The sequence below is a fragment of the Cibotium barometz genome, chromosome 25 (genome assembly GCF_041138505.1).
Source record: "Cibotium barometz isolate CiBa-2024 chromosome 25, ASM4113850v1, whole genome shotgun sequence".
Classification (NCBI taxonomy): domain Eukaryota; kingdom Viridiplantae; phylum Streptophyta; class Polypodiopsida; order Cyatheales; family Cibotiaceae; genus Cibotium; species Cibotium barometz.
This window is the reverse complement of record NC_141070.1, coordinates 30,421,378-30,443,052: the sequence shown is the minus strand read 5'-3', so window position 1 is coordinate 30,443,052 and position 21,675 is coordinate 30,421,378. Positions and strand designations below refer to the sequence as shown.

Genomic DNA, 21,675 nt, shown 5'->3' with positions numbered 1-21,675 from the left:
GGGCAATAGCATTGGCCCACAAGAGCCCCGAAGCTTTATTGGCCAGCCCTTACAGGGCATACGCCTAGTCAGCCAGCCTTTAGGAGGTAAGGGCCAAGTCGGCCCTCCTCTAGGAGGCATGGGCAGGCTATCGATGGCAAGGCCTAGAAGGCCTGGGCAGCCATTCTGCAAGCCCCACCAAACTTGGGTAGCAAGGTGGCCAGCCAAAGGGGCCTTCATTTCAGTCGGCCAGCTTTTGTGGAGCCATACCACAAGCAGCAGCCAGCTTGAATGGCTGGCCAGTGTGAAAAGGCACACTCTATGCCATATAAACAAGTCGTGGGATTATAAGCAGGTCGACCCCCTCCTTTCAGTCCACTGACCAGAAAATGTGAGAAGTATAATAGCATGGGCTAGGCAAGGGTTTTCACCGTCTCATAATTCACAAAGTGTCGAAGGTGTCCAAGGGCCAGGACAGCCACAGGAGAACCCAAGCAAGGTGAACTTGAAGGTCAAGATTTAGGTACTACAGGCTGCAGATTTATAGCCAAGGTGAACCTATTGAAAGTCAGCCTTTTTCTCATAATTCCATAAAGCAAATATACAAGTGCTTGGTGGGGGTCCTTCAGAGGATATTTGGGACCCAATCGGATGTGCCTTGTCTTTGTTGTTGTTGTTTTTCCTCCTCCTCCTCCTCTTCTTCTTCTTCTCTCTCTCTCTCTCTCTCTCTCTCTCTCTCTCTCTCTCTCTCTCCATCGGTAGTATGATGATGATGGTCGTACTTTGTATCAAATGGCTTGGATTTGACATTCCTAGCTCATAGCTCTAGTCTTTATTTTCTTTTGTACCATGATGAGGTTACATGGACACTATTGCATCACTTTTGGTCTCATAGACCCACAAGGTATTTTGAAAATGTTCAATATAACTTTCTTTCTTTCTTTCTTTATGTCTCTCTTGCACTCTTATCTCCACTACATTGTGGAATCGTTAGGAACCGAGGTGTTGAATATTCATGATCAAAGTACAATCCTGTTTGTAAGCTTCCACACGTTACACGAGCTTATATTGGATTTCAAAGAGAGGAAGCTTAGGCATAAGTTGATCTTGAGTATAAGATCAAGTGGAAAGACAAATCAATGGAGGACTCGAAAGGGTACTAGTTTGGAGCAGAGATTCCTTGGTTTTGTTTCCTTGAGAGGGAAGGTCTTTAGAGGGGAAGTATGTTCATCATCTAACACTTATCCTTGGCATTAAGTCATCCAATCCAGGTTGGGGAGCCTTGGGATTAGGGAGTGGTCACACAGAGATTATAGGGTTGATTGGCTTGACCTAAGGGAGTGGAACCCTAGCTTGGGGGAGATTCTTGATGGAATCAAGTCAGGATGTTTGCTTCCTTGCATCCTTCTAAATGTACTAGCCTTGTGTGTTTAGCGTGTGTATTAGGTGGTCCTTTAGGGGGCTTAACATGTGGCCTCTCAATACTCCACACATCCTTCCCCAATCCTAGCCTTAAACGGTTGCCCCTTACATAGTTGTTGGGCTTACTAAAGTGTCAAAGAGCCAATGCTTACTAGAAGGTTATTGGAAATGTGCTTGGAAGCACTTTCTCCAAATAAGCCAGGGAGGTATTCTCTCGGGCTAATCTATTAGTGGCAACAATAGTCATATTTTACAAAGGGCTTATGATTGTTACACCAAGGTATACATATCTTAGCATAATCTCCCCACATCCCCCTAGGAATAGGAAGCATTATACCATCACTTTCGTTTTGCTCAAATGAACCGTGAGGTGTGTCTCTATTGAATCTATCCAAAGCATCTAGGTGTTTTTGCAATCCCTCCTCTTAGATTGCGACAGGGACTATGTTATCAACATATAGCAATATTGCAATGGTAATTCTTTGTCTCCAAAGTTGTCCACAAAGGATACAATCCCATCAATATATAGTCCAAATAGTATCGGTGCCCACAAAGAATGCAATCTCATCAATATATAGCCCAAATATTGTTTGTGCAAGCAGACAGCCTTGGTTAACCCCAATAGTGCTAATTTCTCCCGAAAGATTGCATGGTATGCACACTCGACTATACCTCTTATAGTTACATACATGGAAGTGTTGGTAAACCAAGGAGGGGGGGAAGCCTTCCCATATATTGCGTTCTTATATAAGCTTTTAAGAATGGGGCTAAAACATCGTGTGTGCATGTGCAAAGTGCTTTGCTCGTAAATCTTCATGATCTCTTGCCCTCCCATTATGGAGCTTCTTTAGGGCATCTTGTTGGCAATGACTCCTTGGGTGGTGTAACAACATGATTTATCGGTTACAAGGAAGCTCCAAGAGACATAGGTCTAAGCATCTTTTTCCCTCATCACGTTATTTCTCTAGTTCACATATGTCTAGACAAGAAGAAATGTTTAGATGCCATTGGTGTGCAAGCTTGAGTATGCTCTTAACTTGTGAAAGATAGAGTGTCATTGGTTATGATAATAAGTGACATATTTGATGGATGCCCACAATAAAGATGTTGGAGAGTTTGCAAAGATCACCATTTGTGCATTTTCTAAGGCAACTCTCTTTTACTTGTTTCAGTGTTTCAACACTAATGGTCTTATGTTGATGGTTGATTGGTTTCGTATCACCTATAAGATTCTCATGTTTGTTGTATTTTACATGAAGCCTTGCACTTAGGGTTTCTTCTTGGTATGTAGATTTTATATATATGTAAGGCATGCCATGCTTTAATCAATAAGGTCCTCCAATAAGAATTATGCCTTTAATTGTATATGAATGAAGAAGAGTTTAGACAAGACATCATTGGAGGGAACAAAACATCCTTCAAGCCTTCAAAATTTGAGCTTTTACTCAATTCTATAGTATGGATGTGTTTCATCATTGATTTTGTAGTTTTGGGCAATTTTTTGAGGTTTTGAAATTGAATAAAGGGGTTTTTTGGGTTTCATTTAGCCAAGAATTTTGAAAACATTTCATATGATGTCATACAAGAAGAAACATGTGACTCGAGAGACTAGAAGTTTCAAATTGATTGGTATTCCTACACCTAGAACACGTGTTGTAGTTTACATGAGAAGGAACATTTTAGAAGTGTAGAATGATTGTTAGATTATGAACATGAATTGGCTTGTGAGAAGCCACTTTAAGAGCAAACATCTACACAAGAAAAGTTAGTTGTCTTATTGCTAGCTTAGTAACTTGTTCTCATACTTTAGCTTTTTTCATAGGAATTCGTTTGCTTTGTAAAAGCCATCATCTAATTGGTCTCTTAGGATGTCCATGTGCTAATGCATAAGAAAGAATTAACACATAATAGTTGGTGGCTTTGTGCTTTATCGCTCCCCCTTATGAGGGCATTTGTTAAAACCAATGTGGCTATGTGGATCCACACTATTATGCACACCTTTTGTAAGAGCTACTATGTGGTCGATCCCTCGCTCCACCACGTGGCAATTCCCCCCAAAATAATGTGCATAATATTATTTTGTGAACTGAAGGTCAAATGATGTTAAAATCTTTGCTTCTTCACTTTGTATCCTAGTATTCATATCCTTGAGGATAATGAGGACTTATTTGCTTCCATTGTAAGAACCCTAGTTGTTTTGCTTGTTTATGAGCATTTGACAAGAGGTACAATTGTCCCACATGTGTAGAAGCACGATCATAGGATGATTGAGTAGGTGGCACAACACTCATTGAAGGCAAAATGTGTAGGGAAAAAAAGAATGATCAAATTTGTTAATGCAAAGTTTGATCTTATTTTTAGTCTATTGTCCTTGTCTTCTTTCGATTGCTTATTCTCACCACCATGACAAAGGCAAAAGGTCATGCGAAGAAAAAGAGTAATAATTGAAAATATTTTTGAGTTAATTCAACCCAATCATGGGTTACAAGGTGCATAAAAGGGGAGGTGAAAAAAAGGACAATCTTATGGACATTTATGATGATCAAAGCTTCTCACATTCTTGATAGTCGTGATGCATAGGATATTTGGGTATGTTGCGAGCTCATCTCCAAAGAAATAATTACTTGTATAAATGTTTTTTACTTGTCTTGTTGCTCTTGTTACAGAATATAATTTGGAGTATTTTTGGTTGATTAATGAATATGTACAAGGCGTATCATGGCTCTTAGCTAGAAATTAAAGATCCCATGATTGTAAAAGGAAGAAGGTACACATAATGGTTTCAAGACAATCTAGCTTTCTTCATATTAGTGTGGTTGAAAAGCACCAAGTCTGGGAAAGTGTGTACTTGTGATGAGAGTATTGAGTTATAAATAGAGTTATTAAAGTGATTTGCAAGTTTTAAATTGCTTGTGACCTAATTTTGACATGTCTTGAATTATTTGTTGGAGCTTACACATCAATTTAATGACAGAATTGAAATCTACAAAAATTGTCCTTGTCATAGGCAAGATGTATTATATTGCACTTGACAAATTTTCAAATTTCTTAGGATTGTGATGCATGCTTCAATGTTCAAGTAGTTTGATGTGGCAACCTTATTGTTGTCATTCTTTGCATGCCAATAGGTTGAGAAATTAAATGAGCCCTTAGCATTATATATATATATATATATATATATATATATATATATATATACTCTTTTTAGGAAAATGTCACCATTGAAAACATTTTTTTTTCATAGAAAAGAAAGTTTGACATGACAATTGCATTAATACATATCCAACACTAACAATCAAGCTTTAGTCCTCATTTGAACATCCAAGAAGTGCTTTTGAAAGTTAACCCTTAGCATTGTCACCATTACAAAGATCATAGTAGGCAACAGTACAAGATATGCAATTTTTTACTAGATTCAAAATTATTGTTGCGCAAAAACCTATCATCTATGTCACCATAACAAAGTTACCAATATACAACAAAAGCCATCATAGAGAGAGCTGACATTATTTAAATAGGTAAAACTAGTTTGTGTTTCCACAAAACAAAATATACAATGACATGTTTATTTATAGAAGATTGCAGTCTAATGGTAATAGGTATAAAGTATGCTCTTTCATAAAGCAAATGTAGGAGTGTCAAATTTTGCTTTTTGGGTGTAAAGTTGTCTTAAATTGTAATTCACTACTTTCTTGTTACTTGACATACTTTTACTTGCTTTTAGTATTGTTTATCTCTATATTCCAAATTGCAAGTTAAGATGAAGGCCAATGCATTTGGATTTAAACAATGTTTGGTAATCAAATCATAGAGCAATGTTTGTGTGGACAAGCCAACTTAATATAAGCAAAAGAGTAAGGTATTTGTGTGGATAAGTCACATTCTTAAGTTAGCTTACACTTAATATATAAAGGGTTGATTGTAAAGTTTTCTGTTTCTCCCCTGCTAAACTTCTTAATCCTATCTTCTTTTGTATTATGTATGCACTTCATATGAGTTTTAGAATGAAAGGCATTTGAGGGGATTACAAATAAACATGGAATCACAAGAAACAAAAATTACCTTTAAATGTTGTGCGATAGTATCTTCTTTCTTTTAAAACATTTATTTACAAGTTGTATCCATATAAGTTAACTTTGTGGTCTTATTATGTCAATGTTAAAACAATGAATTGTTGGTTTTGTGTTTTCTTTTCGAGGCCTCATAGTGATTGTTTTGCCATTCATATCTTCTCTACCTTCTTTTCTTTTGTGAAATGTTATCCTGTGCCTTCCACTTGTATGTCCTATCTTTTGTTTCCTATTTTTTACTTCTCTACTTGTCCTTTCTTTTGTTCAATGCTATCCTGTGCCTTTCACTTTTTTCTCCTCTCTTTTGTCCTCTATATTCTCTCTTCACAATTATCTTCTTTTTTATGTAGGTTTGTTCATATCTCCCTTGTGATTCACTTTTTTTTTAAACTCTCTTTTTCCATCTCCAATTTTAGCTTCATCTCAATTTCCTTATCAATACATGTTTATAAGAATCTCTTTGAATGGTATGCATCTAAACTTAAAAACCAAATATTGTTTCATCTTTTGTTGTTTTTGTTTCCTTGGTGTAACACTCACAAACATCATCAAAAAGGTCTTTGATTATAAGTAGATTCTTATGATCCACCATCATGTATTTCTCTTGGCTTACTTAAAAGATCAACATAAAAATTAGTTTTTCATTAACACTCAAATAATTTGTGGTTTTTCCACAGCCCTTAGAATCAAGGTATTGATTCTCATTCGTCCTTGTGTCATGGTTTAGCAAATAATATGATCGAAACTCATTCACGTTGAGACTAAAATTGTAGCCGTCACCAAAATGGTCTTTAATTTGAGTTGACTCTTTTGAGATCATCGTATATTTTTCTTGGGTTTACTTAAAAAAACAATTTCACAAGTTCTCCATTCAACTAAACTTCTTGAGAAAAAGCATTTTTTACTTGATTAAAATTTATCTGGCTTACAAAGTTAGTACATAGTAATACTTAATAATCTTAAACAAGAGGTAATGGTTGAGATAGAAAACATTAGGGAGATGTATAACATGTGTATTTATGTGTGTGCGAGAGAGAGAGAAATAGAGATTTTTGAATGGAATGAAACCTTGGACTAAATTTAAAGTATTTATGCAGTATTGACAGGTGAAAGTAAGTTAATTACTTCCAAGAAGCAGAAGTTGTTATTGTATGATCATCGTCCACTTTGTCTAAATGCTGATGACTATGAACGTACATGCCATATCCCACATGCCAAGGTTTTTTAACTTCGCAAACTTGACACAATTGATTGACCACTTACTCTACTCTAGTGAATTAAGAATAAATAGAATGTGCTTGAATGATTTAAGTATGTGTATGTTCTTACATCTATTGTTACTATGTAAGTAGTTCATCGAATATCTTGTGTTGTTTGACAGGCAGCAAATTTTAGAGATCTTCCTGGTGTTAGTGTGGATGAGAAGAAGATTGTTTCTCTTGATCCTAAAATGAAGAGGGTGTTGTTGAAGTCAGGGAAGCCATTGGTAAGCTGATCACAATATTCTTGGCTTATTGATCTTTAGCCACAAAACTAGTTTTTTTTCGATCCATGTCAAGAATGAAGCAACAAATTTATCTTTTTATTTCACACATGGAATGGAAAATACACTTTTAGGAAGTTGATGCAATAATGCCACAATAATGATCAAGTAAGGGTAATCGGTAGAGGAGAAGAGAAAGAAGAGAGAAGATGGAGAGGAAAGAAAATGTGCGAGGAAATTGAGGTGAGGTGGTAGGAAACATAGAAGCTCGGAACGAGAGGGAAAGGGTGTTCTTACAGTGCACTAATGGAAGTGTATTTATTTGAAACTTATTTAACTTAAAATAAAAAATCTATAGAAAAAATGTAGCAAGCAATAGTGGAAGAATTGATACTCTTAATGTTATCTATTGTTTAAAATTAAACACAAGCAAGCTAGACTATTTTCAAAGATCTATAGTAGATCCATTGAATACTAAACTACATATTATATTCTTGAGAATAGAGCTAGAAATGCTTCTATAATCCTCTCTTTGTAGTTCAAAAGAAAATCATGGGTTAATTTGTGTTAATTACTTATGTTTCGAATAAACAGGGTATTTTTCATGACTTGATCTTTTCTTACTTGTCAGTCGAAGAAACTATGTGTAGAAGATGCTATGAATAGTCATATTTAGAGTCAAAGTAGGCGAGCTAGTTTGTAAACTTTGTGTTATTCATGAATGGGCTTCAACATTCAACCTTTATTTTTCATATTTTTGAGATTAAGCTGACAACATGGTTGTTTCTTTTTTGAAACGTACCTCTAATGCTTTCTAGAGTGTAGGGTAATACATGCATTTAAGAGATGGAACCGATGCATGTGACAATTGAGCTTAGGGAGCTAGAGAATTGGGTGTGCGAGTATGATGGGGAGCAAAGAGAGATTTCATTGGTTACTCAATTCGTTCCCATAATGTATAGGCTCCCCACCTTATTATGAAGTTTCAAGGAGTACGAAAAATACAAAAGATTCTTGACTAGTAAAGTAACTTCCCTTTAGTAGGAGATGAGTTTTTTGGGATGACCAAGAGGTGCATTCTTCTTATATCTAAGCAAATATGATGTTGAATAAGTGGTCTCTTAAGAGATGAAGTTGGGAATGATGATTTGTTTGTCTGTCGTTGTGAATCTTGTTATTGCGTCGGCAATTGCTTTTGGCACGTGGAGGGCCAAATATAGCATAGCTATTCTTTTAGAAGACCCGTCTTGGGTTGGCTGCTAGCATTAGGAATTGGGTTTTGTTATAAAACATCATTTGGGGGCACATCTCAACTCGCCTCTCTGGCTCTAGAAGTCTCTCTATGTTGGTCAATTTCTTCTTTGGCAAGGCTGGTTGACATGTTTACAAGATATTTTTGCATTGCACATAGCTGGCTGAATGTTCATATTGGTATTCATCGGCAGGTTGTGGTTGCAATATCACAATTTCAGCTTTGTTTCATTGGCATAGGGTATTGCAAACTCTCTGATGCCCCTTTGATGGATATATGTGTTGTGGGTAAAGCTGGTTGCCTAGGTCCTATTGTATGGAAATATGTAGGTTGTATGGGCTTGTCCACCAGTACAACATGTGTGCTTGCGAAGTATGGGCTGAATTGTGGCCACTAACAAAGTTGTATCACATGGCACCCAAGTGCAAGGTGCATGTGACATTTCCTCTTGCTCAACCTATTGGCTTAAGTAGAGGTCACCAACAATGTCTCGTACTACACATCAAGGAAGACCAAATGTGCTCCCTTGAAAAGTCCAAAGGTGCACCCAGTGCTTATGAATTCATGAAGTGAAACTCGACAGAGTTGTTCTCTGTATAGTTTTGAGAATGGTTAGTGCCATTGTAGTCAAATTGTTGACACCTGATGTTGATGTTGAACTTGAAACTTGGGTAAAGAAAAAAACCTTTGACCAAGTGTTGATTCGCTCCAAAGACTTGAAGATATATCGTTGTGGAATTCAGAAGTTCTTATTGACTCTCACAATTCCACCTAGAAACTACATCCATATTTACCTCCAAAGGGACTATGTCCCAAATCTGTTGAAGATGAAATGGTCTTGCAAGACAATGAATTGTAGGAGCTCCCTTGATATGAAGTGCCGTCATGAAACTACAGCATAGTTATGGGAAACAAGGAAACAAAAATGAAAACCAAAACGATATTTTGAGGGGGTTGGAACAAGGAAAGGCCACATCAGCAAGGTCGATTCAAAATAAAGGGGAGGGAGGAGCATGAATACATGGAGATGCAAGAAATAAGAGAGTATATGATAGTAAATTAGGAAAAAGAAAACTGGTGGAGAAGACAGAAGAGAAAAGCAGCTAGTACTACCTTCAAATTGAGATTATGCAAGAAAAATCGCAAGTGTTGTCAGAAATGGCAAGGGAAAATGGAACGAACTGTTAAAACTTACCGATCAGAAATGGGAATGGCGAGAATGATTGAGACATGTTTTGGATCTTTGGATCCCTTAAAAAAGTTAAAAAAATATCACAAAGGATTGGGAAACTATTTATAAGTGAGGGAGGCCACCAACCAAGTCCAACTAAAATCTAGAGGCTTTCAGCTTCAGTTTGATCCATTTTGGACAAGTTTTAAACTAGTTTGTTTTACTTTCTTGATTTGGTTTGAAAGAGGAGAGAGAAGTGATGAAATATCTTATTTTTTTGTATTGAAATGTTTCCTTGATGTGATTTCTAGGCGCCTCCTTCATGAGCCTTTCTTCCCATTTTGAGGTGTCAAAATTTTTATTTTTTTACTAAAAAATCCTAATTTTTTACTAATAACCCAACACTAGTCAACTCTTCATCTTATGTGAGAATTTACTTATTTTTGAGAGATTTTCTTTTATTCTCTGTATACCTTATTCCAATACTTGGATTAATCTTATTGGCCCTTTAGAGCACTCTTTGGATCTTAATCAATTTTTTTTTGAAATTATGTATTCTTAGATCAAGATGTCCAATACACATATTTAATTAATTTCTAATGTACATTGAAACACTCTTTTTAAGTTCTATTTTTCAAGAGATCTGTTCATATTGATTGAGAGAAAATACTTATCCAAAAATATTTTAAAATTGTATTATCTTTCTAGAATATTTTCTCTCTCTAGACCTAAAGAGGTTAAAATAATGTTTTCTTGTATTCTAAATTAGGGGATGATTTCAGAGATTGAAGGGGAGGTTCTTACACCTTTACATCTCAAAAGTTGGAGAGAGAAATCTTATAAGTACGCTAGTTAACACCTACCAGTATGCTAGTTAATAGTGTCAATTATGCTTGTTAACAGTCACCAGTCAACAAGGATGATAGTTAACAATGCCCAGTATGCTTGTTAATTATCACCTATTAATAACTATAATAGTTAATAGTGCCCAATTTATAGTCCCCACTATGCATGTGAGTCATCCCAAAGGAATGAGATAGAGAGACAACCTTCGAACTATGACCATGTGGCTATGATTAGCAAAGGCACAAGGTCCACCACTATTGAACCAACAAGCTAATGCAAGTGTGAAACGAAGACATAACTTCACTCAAAACCTTCTTACTTACAAATTTATGTCTTGCTTGCTTGTAGCCACCTTGCTAGGCGTTGACCCTAAGGAGCATGGAACAAAATCACCTTGCTTTGTCGACACCTGAGAGCAAACACTTGGGACAAAATCCTCCACTAACAATGTAGAGTGATCACTTGGGATAATCTAGTTGCTCGTCCATGTTAAAAATGTTGGCCACTCTGGAGTGATCCTTGGCACGAAGTCTAGTTGCTCTTTGATGTTCCGAAATTTTGGCCTCCTAGAATATAGCCAGAGGTATAACCTTGCCAGCTCAGGAATAAACTTCTCTTCAGCGTAGCCCGAGGACCTTGCTTGGGCTTGGGTTGTTGCCAATTTTGATCATCCTCGAATTTCAGTCTTGACTGCTCCAATGCAAGCTCATACTTGCATGCAGTTGCTTCGCATTCTCATTTCTTGTCAAGTTCTCTTTCCGATGTACCCACGTGCATTTGCAACATCATCTGCTTTCTCTCTTTTGCATCCATGTTCATGTGCACATAATGGGTTTATCTTCTCAAGCGCTGGTGACGATCAGCTCCCCGGGATTGTAGACCCAAAAATAGTCCTATTCAAAAGCTCTTCTTTAATACGACTCATAGTGGGCAGCTCAACAAGTGTTCTAGAGCACGTACAAACCATCCACTAAAGAACCTAGTGGGAGGCACTACAGTTTTTTGGTGAACAAACAAGCCAACTGCATTTTTATTTATTTATTTTTTTGCCACCTTGTCTTGCAAAGCTTATTGGTGTGTTGATTTCCATTACAAAAGAGATAGGGGGAAAGGGAGAGTACACTGAATACCCGGTTGGGGTCCCAAAACACACTAAATGGTCCCATCTTTCACTGTATTTCCGTCATTCTGAAGTTGCAGAGAGTACAAACAGTAGAAAAGATCCTTGACCTGTAGAGTAATTCCTCCCAAGCAGAAGACAAGAATTTTGTGTTGAGCACGAGACGTGTACTTCTTGAACAGAGCAGGGATGGTGTCAGAATGGGCTGCAACAACCCGAGTGATGAAGACACCAGCATGATGATTTGCTGGTCTGTAGGAAATCCTTGACTGTCTGGTGCTCAAGTGCTCAAGGTAAACACTAAGGTGTTTGGATGGTTTGGCTGAGGGGCTGAGGGTTCCTTTCATAGGAAGATTTCCCCCTGTTTTGACTGGTCCATTCAGCAGTCAAGGAGCAGGTTGGGCTGCATGATGGCCAAGTGTGGCTGGTCAGCAGCTTTAGTAAGCGTATTTTCAAAGCCTTGCAAATCAGGAGAAATAAGTGGCATCTTGAGAGTCTTGCAAATTAGGAGTGTTAGATTCAGATAATTTGAGAAGATCTAGAGGGTTTGCACAGTTCTTGGGTTCATATTTGAAGAGCACAACAACGTAGCCTTTGCCAAAGTGCGCAAGGAACGAGACAACAGCACAGAGAGGAGAAAAACAATCTGCATAACAATGAAGATGAAGTGTACATGTCTGCCCCTAGCGTGGGGTGGTCCCCGTAAGTGAGGGCGTGATGACATACTCCCGTGAGGGAGGACTCGGCCCATGAGGGCTCTTGTGAGTGAATGAGGGGAGAGAATCACTAGGTCATATATAGCAGCCTACATACATGGCCGACCCCCTCAAGACAAACCGACCAGCATAAAATGAGGAAAATATGAGAGATCAAATGGGTGGCCAACCCACAACCAAGGGCCGAAACGTGAGGGAAAAATAGGTGCTGCTCGGGAACAAACTAGGCGCCCTTGACATGACAAAATGGGCACACACCCAAGAGATGAATAATGCTAACACCCCCTCTCAGATCTTGGGTGTGGAACAAGTCTCCAAGGAGCTGGAAGAAAACCCAAACTCCTTGACTGAGATGTCGATTATCTCTTGCATAATGCCAAGAAGCTGCCTCAACTCTGCCTTAGTCGATGCCCGGCTCGAAGACATTGCGCCGTAAGCAAAATCCACAAGTGGACCTCCAACTGTCCACATCTCCAACCCAAATATGTCACACTTGACCACACAGAGTGGCCCCCTCTGGCACCTTGCGAACCTCTCAAACCCCCTCTGAATCAACCCATGCAGTTTCTGTGGTCCTCAATCCAAAGGCCCGTCAAACGAAGCACCAACCTCTGCAAACCTCTGGTCTCAACATCAACCCTGGTACTCGAACCTTCTGCTCCCGGGCCATACCTGCTCCTGAGTTTGGTCTTCCTGAGCACCATCCAAAGTTGCGGATCCTCTATTGATCCCTACTCCGGATCACATGGACATCTGGTTCCGCCGCAGAAAATGCATTCCCTCTGAAAAGGAAGCCCCATGTCAAGCTCTTGCAGGTGTACTAACCAAACCGTCCACCTCTTCAGTTGACAACCTGCACCCTGCCATCTCTGCAGAACCTGTATCCAAAGTCTGCCCTTACGGTGATAGAACTACTGCTCATGGGATGCATGAGTCACCCAACCACCTGGCATAAATGAAAGCTCTTTGGTGTTAACAAAGACACACCCCCGGCTGACAAGCTCCCAACCAACCGGTCATCGTGTCGAAGAAATCAACCATCACAACACCCTGATGCACCAACTGTAGAGTGAAAAACTTCTCCAGCATCCCGAGAAATCGCAAAGGCATCTACCTGCATCCTCTACGTGAGAAAACTCCAAGGCCATGCATCACATCTCCAAACTGTTGCTACAACTTGTCGCAAATCTTTGGAACCTGAACCTGTATCTGGAAACTGTGCAAGTACCTGTCTGCCATGGAATGACCACATCAATCTTTGGTAAACCTGTACTCTCAAGAAACTGTTCAAGACCCTACGGGATGAGCTCCCTTTGTGGCATGAAGTAGGGTGGGTGGGACATGGACAGCGAGGGTACTTGCATGTACCCCTGCCGACGCATCCCCACAAGACCCTGCCTCTTCCATCCCCGTGTAGGACAACCACCGCCTCTGAGTGCACCCTCCAAATACGCTGCAGGGCTGAGAAGCCTTGCCAAATCAGGTCCAAACCTCCAGCGAAAACACAGCCTCAGCAGCCACCCTTCTGCACGCGAACAGTAGCACCAAAAACGTAGATCTTCTCCTACTCCATCCTTCAGCAGAAAACGCCAGGATCAGCTCCAGAAAACCGCCAGAACTTGGAGCTTTGATACCATGTCAAAGTGCGCAGCGAAAAGCAAGGAACGAGACAACGGCATAGAGAGAGGAGAGAAAAACAATCTGCATAACAATGAAGATGAAGTGTACATGTCTGCCCCTAGCGTGGGGTGGTCCCCGTAAGTGAAGGTGTGATGACATACTCCCGTGAGGGAGGACTCGGCCCGTGAGGGCTCTCGTGAGTAAATGAGGGGAGAGAATCACTGGGCCATATGTAGCAGCCTATATACATGGCCAACCCCCTCAAGACAAACTGACCAGCATAAAATGGGAAAAATATGAGAGATCAAATGGGTAGCCAACCCACAACCAAGGGCCGAAACATGAGGGAAAAATAGGTGCTGCAACTGGGCGCCTCTGACACAACAAAATGGGCATACACCCAGGAGATGAATAATGCTAACAGCCTTCACCAAAAACTAACCATTTCAGTCTTGATACCTAAAGCTCCCCCAGAGAAGGTGAAGGTGGATTCATCCTCTTTGGCACCTTTTTGCGTAAGAACAGAAGGTAACTGAAAAGATTTTATGGGAAAAGGTAGTGGAGCATTTTGTCAAGCTAGTCCACATCATAGTCACAATCACTCATATGATAGATAATGTAAACCCATGCAAACATGCATCTTTGATACTTGAGTACATTATGTGATCTTTCTGTCCTATATGAAACATTTTAAGGTAACAAATATGCAGCCTTGATTGTAGAAATTTTTTAAATTAAGAACAAAATGGCAAAGTGTCATCTTTGTAGCTGGGGATTGTGTTCATGAAAGACAATGGGGTCTACATGCATTAAAATGGCGACATCGGATAATCCAAGTACAATCGGTATTTGAAAAGTTTCATACCTATTTTTGCAAATGATTGCAACTATGGTCTCCATTAAAACTCTGTGCAGTTCGTGGAAACTTTATAAGGCTCCAGTCACAGCATTCTAGGCAGTGTTATAATAAAGGTAGATGGGCACTATGGTTGAAGTACATTTCACCTTCTCATTATTTGAATGCAGGTTCCAGATTATGCAATCACATTCGTAAATGGGCGCTCTTCCAAGTATGTAAATTTCTACTTCTAAGCCCATCCTTGGTCCACATTTGAAGAAACCATTATGGTACTCATCACCTCTCAAAGTTTATCATTGTAGAAGTAGATATTCAATCAGCGTTGTCATAAAGCAAGAAAATAAGTTTGTAAGAGATAATTTTGTCACATGGGTGCAGAAGTGTGACTTGATTATGCTAATAAAGTTGATTAATGCTATTCTCTTTAAATTGTAGTTAATCAAAAGACAAGGTTGAATTGTTAGAATTGTGCATCTCAATGAAATATTGGCTTTACCTTTTTTTTTTTTGGGGGGGGGGTATTTTTGCTATTTCTTCTATTTTAGGAAGTCGTGAGCAGTCAGCCAGCTCACTTTCTTCACTATAAAAGGGGCCTCACATATTCACTTGATGTAGTTCAATCCCAAGCAGAAGTTCAACATTTTCTTGTTGGCTATTGCCATTGAAAAGCTTCATGCTTTTATAAACTCTCCTTTTCTCCCTCTTCTCTCTCTTGTTTTGTCTATGCTTCTGCTTGTGCATACTCCAACCATAGTTACCGCGGAACGGCATTCCACCTTCCAGGAACGCCGGAACGCCGGTCTGGAAGATGCCGCGTGCCCGGAACGTGCAATCGGAGCACGGAACGCCCAGGACACTCCGAATGTGGCGGAACGTTTCTCGGAACGCCGGAACGTAGGGCGGAACACGCGTTCCGGGCGTTCCGGCCTGACTGTCTCTGCGCGGCGGGGGCGGCGGCGTGTTTTGTTGCTGCTGCGGCTGTTTTTTTGCCATTTGCTGAAGCCTGAGTGCTCTCCCCTTTGCTGAGTTGCAACTTGCTCTCCCCTACCACTCCACCCTTCCTCTTGGCTGCCCCACACTCTCATATGACGTGGCATTCCCCAACGTTCCCGATCCGCTCCTGTTCTAGCATCTGACGTTCCCGGAACGTTCCCGTTCCACGGTAACTATGACTCCAACATGGTGTCATTCGCTTAGGATTCTGCTCCTCTGCTGGTTGCACTTCTGACTACTGAAGGCGGTTGTATCTCCTTTCAGTTGGTTGCGTTTCTGGTCTGCTGTGTTTTTTGGAGCACTAATCAGTGGCTGCGTTTTTTTCTACATAGCTGTGTTTTCTTCTCCCCATGCTCTTCCTCATCAACGTTTCACTCCCTCACTGCCTAGTTGTTGCTGCTTCGTGCCAAGCATCATCGGCAAGCTTCTTGGTGCTGTTTTTCAGCATTGATCGCGTTGAAAGGGCTGTTTTCTCTGTTTTACAATGTGGACTGCAGTGGAAGGTGTTTTCTTGCATGTGGTGCATCCTGACAAGCGGCCTTGACATCTCTACTTCTTGCCCGGCCCCCCCTCCCTCCGGTTGGGTGTTTTCGGTGAGTTTTGGTGGACTGTTTTGCTGCCGTCCAGCCTCTTTCTCTCTCAGAATTGAGAGGGGGCTGATTGGTCTTGGTGTCTCGCTTCGTTGGAGAGTGCTCGAGAGAAGTCTTGGAGTGCTGAGATTTGTGTACTTTGCTGCTGTGGATATGGTGTCCCCTTGTACGAACAAGGATGACCTTAGCTCCCTACTCTTGGAGGAAGAGTCCGTCCTCATTTCTCAAGGTAAGATCAAGGTGTCTCTTAACAGTTCAGATCAGTTACTTCAATATAGAATAAAGGTTCGAGTCATTGCTTCTCTTGTGGGAAGAGGACATCTATCCAAGGATTGTTTGTCCAAGAAGAAGGACAAGACCAAGGGAAACTCTTCATCTCAGAAACATGGCAAAGACACGATAAACGACAGTGATGCAGACACATCTAGGGCTCCCAAGGCACTTCCGACTCGCGAGGACCAAGATGGTGTACTTCTCTAGTATACATGCAGTTCCCCCATCTGCTTCCAGCCAGAGAAGGCTTGTAGGCGGGAGAGGGGCTAATTGTAGCTCCACTTACTGGTTCATGGGAACCGTGATTCGGAGTTCCAAGCATTAGACATCTGGCAAGACATGGTCATCTTTGGTATAGTAGAGATTATGCACTGGATCTGTTCCAAGTTCATTGTTCGAGGCCTTTGGGACGTGATGTGTTCATAGTCCACTGTTGGGGATTATGGACGCGGTGCGTCCAGTAACTCATCAACTATTCTTAGAGCTCACCGAACACTTGCGTGAGAATTCGAAGCCAAGCAAAGTTCCTTGCTGTTTACGGTGGCATTTTTGTTTCAAGGAAACAGGTTGGCGGGTCTTCTCTCCGAGGTGATTCCAGTATCTGGAGTATTGGAGGGTCCATGGTTGCATCTTCATCAACTTGTCTTCTTCAGACTCTTGCACACTATGAGTTGCAGAGGGGGTGTTAGAATTGTGCATCTTAGTGTTATATTGGCTTTACCTATATATATATATATATATATATATATGTATATATGTATATATGTATATATATGTATATGTATATATGTATATATGTATATATATGTATATGTATATATGTATATATATATGTATATATATATATATATATATACATATATGTATATATATGTATATGTATATACATATATATACATATACATATACATACATACATACATACATACATACATACATACATACATATATATATATATATATATATATATATATATATATATATATATATGGGTATTCTAGCTATTTCTTCTATTTTAGGAAGTCGTAAGCAATCGGTCAGCTCCCTCTTCTCTCTCTTGTTTTGTCCATGCTTCAGCTTGTGCATACTCCACGTGAATTGACCTAATCCACTATATATTGCCAAGATATGAATATGTACCATGATAGCTCAAATCTAAACTAGATCTAGGCTCTGGAATGATGCGCATTAATTACAAATGCATGCTATGAAGTGAACCGGTTTTCCACCTGTTGCAAACTATTGTCTAAAGGTTTCCTATTGTTGATCCAAGCACTTTCATTGTTGCCCTTGATTCCATTTTAGCAAAATCTTGGATTGAATGCTCTCATCTGACCCTCAGCCATGTATTTATTTGCATCTTTAGGGGCTAGCATAGGTCATTTGGCTACCAAGTGTGCCAACCTTCTCCAAACTTGAGCAACTAGCCTAGGGGTGTATGGGCAAGGTTTGAATGGTGCCTATTCGGCCTCTAAACCTGCCCAAAAGCTTGCGAACGCAGAGATCTACATCCATGTCACACTCACTAACGACATCCTCGCTTTTGGAACTTGGAGCACAGGACATGATTCACCGTTGCTAGATCTTCAATCTAGTCCTATTGTAGGCTTGACTTACTCTCTTCCCGCTCTTCTTCCACTATTCATACCTTTGGAACTGTCGCCACTTGCTTAAAGCTGTTAATCATGTCCATGTGGCATATCCGATTGTGGTGTGCACGTGATAAAAAATCTAGTGTTTTACCTATATTTACTAAGTGCCAAGTAGCATTCAAGTTGCAGTTGCTGGGCAGCCGATGAGCCACTAGAGTGGCAGGTAATGTTGCTGCAACCAGGCCAGCCATCTTCATGAATTTTGTAGAGGATCAACAAGCTAGTTACAGCCCACACAAATCAGGCCCACTATACACAAAAACATGGCTCACACATCTCATGCTAGAGGGGTTGTGATCCTCGATGGAAAGTGGCATCAACATTGAAGACCATCTAGACACATTTCTTTGAGATCTTTACTTGCTTGCACAAGAAATCTATAGATCATGTATATATTTCTTATCGACACTCAGGACTATGTAGACTCCAGCAAACTCTTATCCAAGAAAGTAGAAGCTATCATACTAGACAAAGTCACATGAAAACCTATTTTGTAGCTATGCAACAGTACAAAATGTTTCACCTCTGATGAAACAGAATTGGGCCTAGAATTATAAAGTCAAAAGTTACTCTCTTGCTTATTCAAGCTTTGCACACCTCAAATCAAGCAAGTGCGTTCACATTTCAACTTGATCAAGATATTTTAGACACATGAAATGAAATAAAATGGAAGCTTTGAAATGAAATAAACAAAATAGTCTAAACATAAAATGATTAAAGTAAAACATTCAAAATGATAAAACAATGAACGATCTCTTGTGACTGTTTCTAGTGCTCAAAGAAATGAAACATCTTTTGCGACTTTCCCCAAGATAGTATGTTAACACAAATCATGCAAAAAGAAAGCTAAACTTGTGTTTTTTTATAGTTTTATTAAAAAAAACATTTCTTTTTTCAAGGAGCCACAAGGTCAGAAGTCACTTTTATAGCTCTTAGTATTTTTGAAATCCGTCATTTCTATCAAAATACACTTGATTTGGTCAAAAAAGAACTTCAACCATGTGTAGGTGCATACTACTCATACACCTTGCACTTCGTCATGATTTCTATTTTCTTTCCCATCTTGATATGTTTAGTGGCTCTAGCTATTCTATGGCCAATAAATAAGACTACTCACAATTGTGGTATGGCAGGCCTTTTCGTCGATTGTGGTGGGATGAAACTGTGCCAACTGTTGTGACAAGAGCAGAGCCGCACAATCAGGTCTAGAAGAAATGTATAAACACTTCATTTGGGCCAACATTTGATAACCTCTATATACTAACTCTAGTGTTGGCATTAGGCTATTCTTCATCCAGAGCAAGACCGTGTCCTTACAATTAGAGAAAATGCACGCCTACAGGGTTTTCCGGATTACTACCAGCTTTTCGGTCCTGTTAAACAAAGGTTCTCTAGAATACATGTTCTAATGAGTATATGCATTTGAAAGAAAATCTGTTGATGATGCGTTTGGATTTGGGGTATGCAGATATATACAAGTGGGGAATGCTGTGGCCGTGCCGGTAGCAAGGGCTTTAGGCTATACACTGGGCTGTGCCATATTGCAGTCGTGTCCAGATGGCTCAGTTATGGAGCTTCCTACCAAGTTCCCTCATGGATTGATCTTCACAAACAATGGTACTAAATTGGATGCTGCATAATCGGCCAAGTGCTTACAATGGAGATCTCAGCATCTGGAAATTTCGAGATCGTTGCAAGTACCCACAGAAGGCTAGAGGCAAAGGTGGTGTTCTTTCCCCATTTGTTCCTTTGTATAAGCTCTATTAAGAGCTGATCATCCTATGAGATTATTCATCCTATTATTCATTTCTAAAAGTGTGAAGATGTGAAGGAGGTCCCAATGAGGATGCATTCTATCCATTGACCTCATTAATGGGTTAGAAAAGAATCTACCATACAGACAGTTCAAAGAGGGCATTTCCATGGTTATTGAAAACCATAAGGGCTAGCTTCTGTTTAAATCAAATGGGTGGAAATGGTAAAGAATTCCATATGTAATCTAACCTTAAATGGGTTAACCTATGATTGGTCATAATTCAGCAGAAAATGTAGTGCTTCATCGCCAACAAAGGCGAATATATGTTTAGACAGAGAGCAGGTGAGTACCTGTGTTTGATGTGGTATTCGCCCATCATTGGCTGTGGGTGCTCGCTGTAACAGCATCATTTTCACTGTCTTTCTTTGAGTAGCAGGCTCCTCGAATGTCCTCATGAAGGTCATCGAGAGACTCATAATTGTCCTTCGGAGAGAGTTATTAAAAGAGACTCATGCTATTTGAGCGTGCAGCATATCTGCAAGCCCAAAATACCAAGCTTCATTCTTGGTTTCTCTCTTACACTTGGCTAGTTTCTCCAACAAATCTCATTCCCATGCTTCAATCCACTCAATGCAAGCAATAAGGGAGAAATTATATGCATGCTTCCACACATTTTATACAGGCTTAATCTAAAGCTATAGTTTCTTGCACCCTAAAGTAAGAGCTGATATGAGCACAAAAAAACTCCCAAGTGACATGGGACATGTATATCACAAAAAGCAGATTTTGCATGTTCTCTTTCCTAATAGTGATCCCATCCTTGCATCACAACCAAGGTGATGTTGAAGTTGTTGTCGGGGGTAAGAACTCTGGATGGTCTAGCATCTTCCATCAAGGTGTCGTCGAGGTTATGTTGGGGTAAATAATATGTAGGTAAATTGTAAAATAATAATTAACCTGGTAGAGTAAAGTTTACACATAACACAAGATTCGGTCTAATTTGCCCTCATACAAGAGTGAGTCTATGCTTTCCCTTGGTGTATTTTAATCATATTGCTTGAAACAACTTGTGGACTCACTAGTGTCCACTATTACAAAGATATCGATTTCAATAAAAATACTTACTTTATTGAACGTGCAAGCTAAACTACTCAAAATAGATATAAATCTCAAACCATATAAATGTGTACATCTCTTATAAAATATAAGAAAACTCACATGTTTTAAATATGTCCATTAATAATAAATATTGATATTACAAAAAATAGTAATAATATATTGAGCATAACAATTAAATATGCATAAGGTAACTTTCACACGTTTCAATAAATATGCTTGTTAATAATAAATATAAATATACAAAAAAATAGAATCAATAGTAATAATCTATCGACAATGAAATTTAATTCTCTCAAAATCTTCATGACTATCATTTGCTCGCTTTCATTATTTAATCTAAGGATCTATACCTACATTAATTATGTTAATTAGTTCATAAATTAATTAGTAAAAAATATAAATAACCATATGAAACACAATAAATCAAGACGATGTAATCTATACTTTCATGTATGTATGAAATCTTATGCATACTTGTACAATAAGATACAATTATCCATATTTAAAAAGGTACTTTGACTTTATTTTGTATAAAAAAATTCATAAATAATAAAAATAAGAAATAATAGAATTTTATAAATTTTTTTCTATTAATGTGTCTCAAGAGTAATAAGCAATTGTTCTCAGTTGGAATAAAATCACAAAATAATCATTAAGAGATAGATAGGCATTTAGGACATGATCATGGAGCCATTGAGCCTCTTTAATAAGATGGTAAATTTCACTAAGTATTTGTGATAAATATTTCTTCCC

General features: G+C 39.1%; 2 protein-coding genes across 5 annotated transcripts in view; one reads left to right on the top strand and one right to left on the bottom strand.

Annotated features, from left to right (window-relative positions):
- Positions 1-20,379, top strand: part of LOC147624454 (DNA (cytosine-5)-methyltransferase 1-like) — a 47,307-nt gene extending 26,928 nt beyond the window's left edge. For 2 of the 3 annotated variants that reach the window (XM_086819444.1, XM_086819447.1), the window contains exons 17-22: positions 6,569-6,690; positions 6,853-6,957; positions 14,706-14,749; positions 19,181-19,250; positions 19,330-19,433; positions 19,516-20,379. In XM_086819444.1, the coding sequence (XP_086675570.1) occupies positions 6,569-6,690; positions 6,853-6,957; positions 14,706-14,749; positions 19,181-19,250; positions 19,330-19,433; positions 19,516-19,687 (617 nt within the window). In that variant the 3' untranslated portion in view covers positions 19,688-20,379. Of the gene's footprint in view, positions 1-6,568; positions 6,691-6,852; positions 6,958-14,705; positions 14,750-19,180; positions 19,251-19,329; positions 19,434-19,515 lie in introns of those variants that run through there. The other variant, XM_086819446.1, reaches the window with a different exon arrangement.
- On the bottom strand, positions 11,247-20,286 carry LOC147624455 (uncharacterized). 2 transcript variants are annotated; one of them, XM_086819448.1, is made up of 2 exons: positions 20,154-20,282; positions 11,247-13,633 (listed from the first exon to the last, which is right to left on the bottom strand). In XM_086819448.1, the coding sequence occupies exons 1-2, from the start codon at positions 20,277-20,279 to the stop codon at positions 13,355-13,357; spliced, it is 405 nt and encodes a 134-aa protein (XP_086675574.1). In that variant the 5' UTR covers positions 20,280-20,282; the 3' UTR covers positions 11,247-13,354. The 2 variants fall into 2 exon arrangements, 1 of the variants encoding a protein (XP_086675574.1); XR_015269101.1 differs by lacking the exon at positions 11,247-13,633 and adding an exon at positions 18,859-19,218 and having other exon boundaries at positions 20,154-20,286.
- Positions 20,380-21,675: the final 1,296 nt, after the last annotated feature.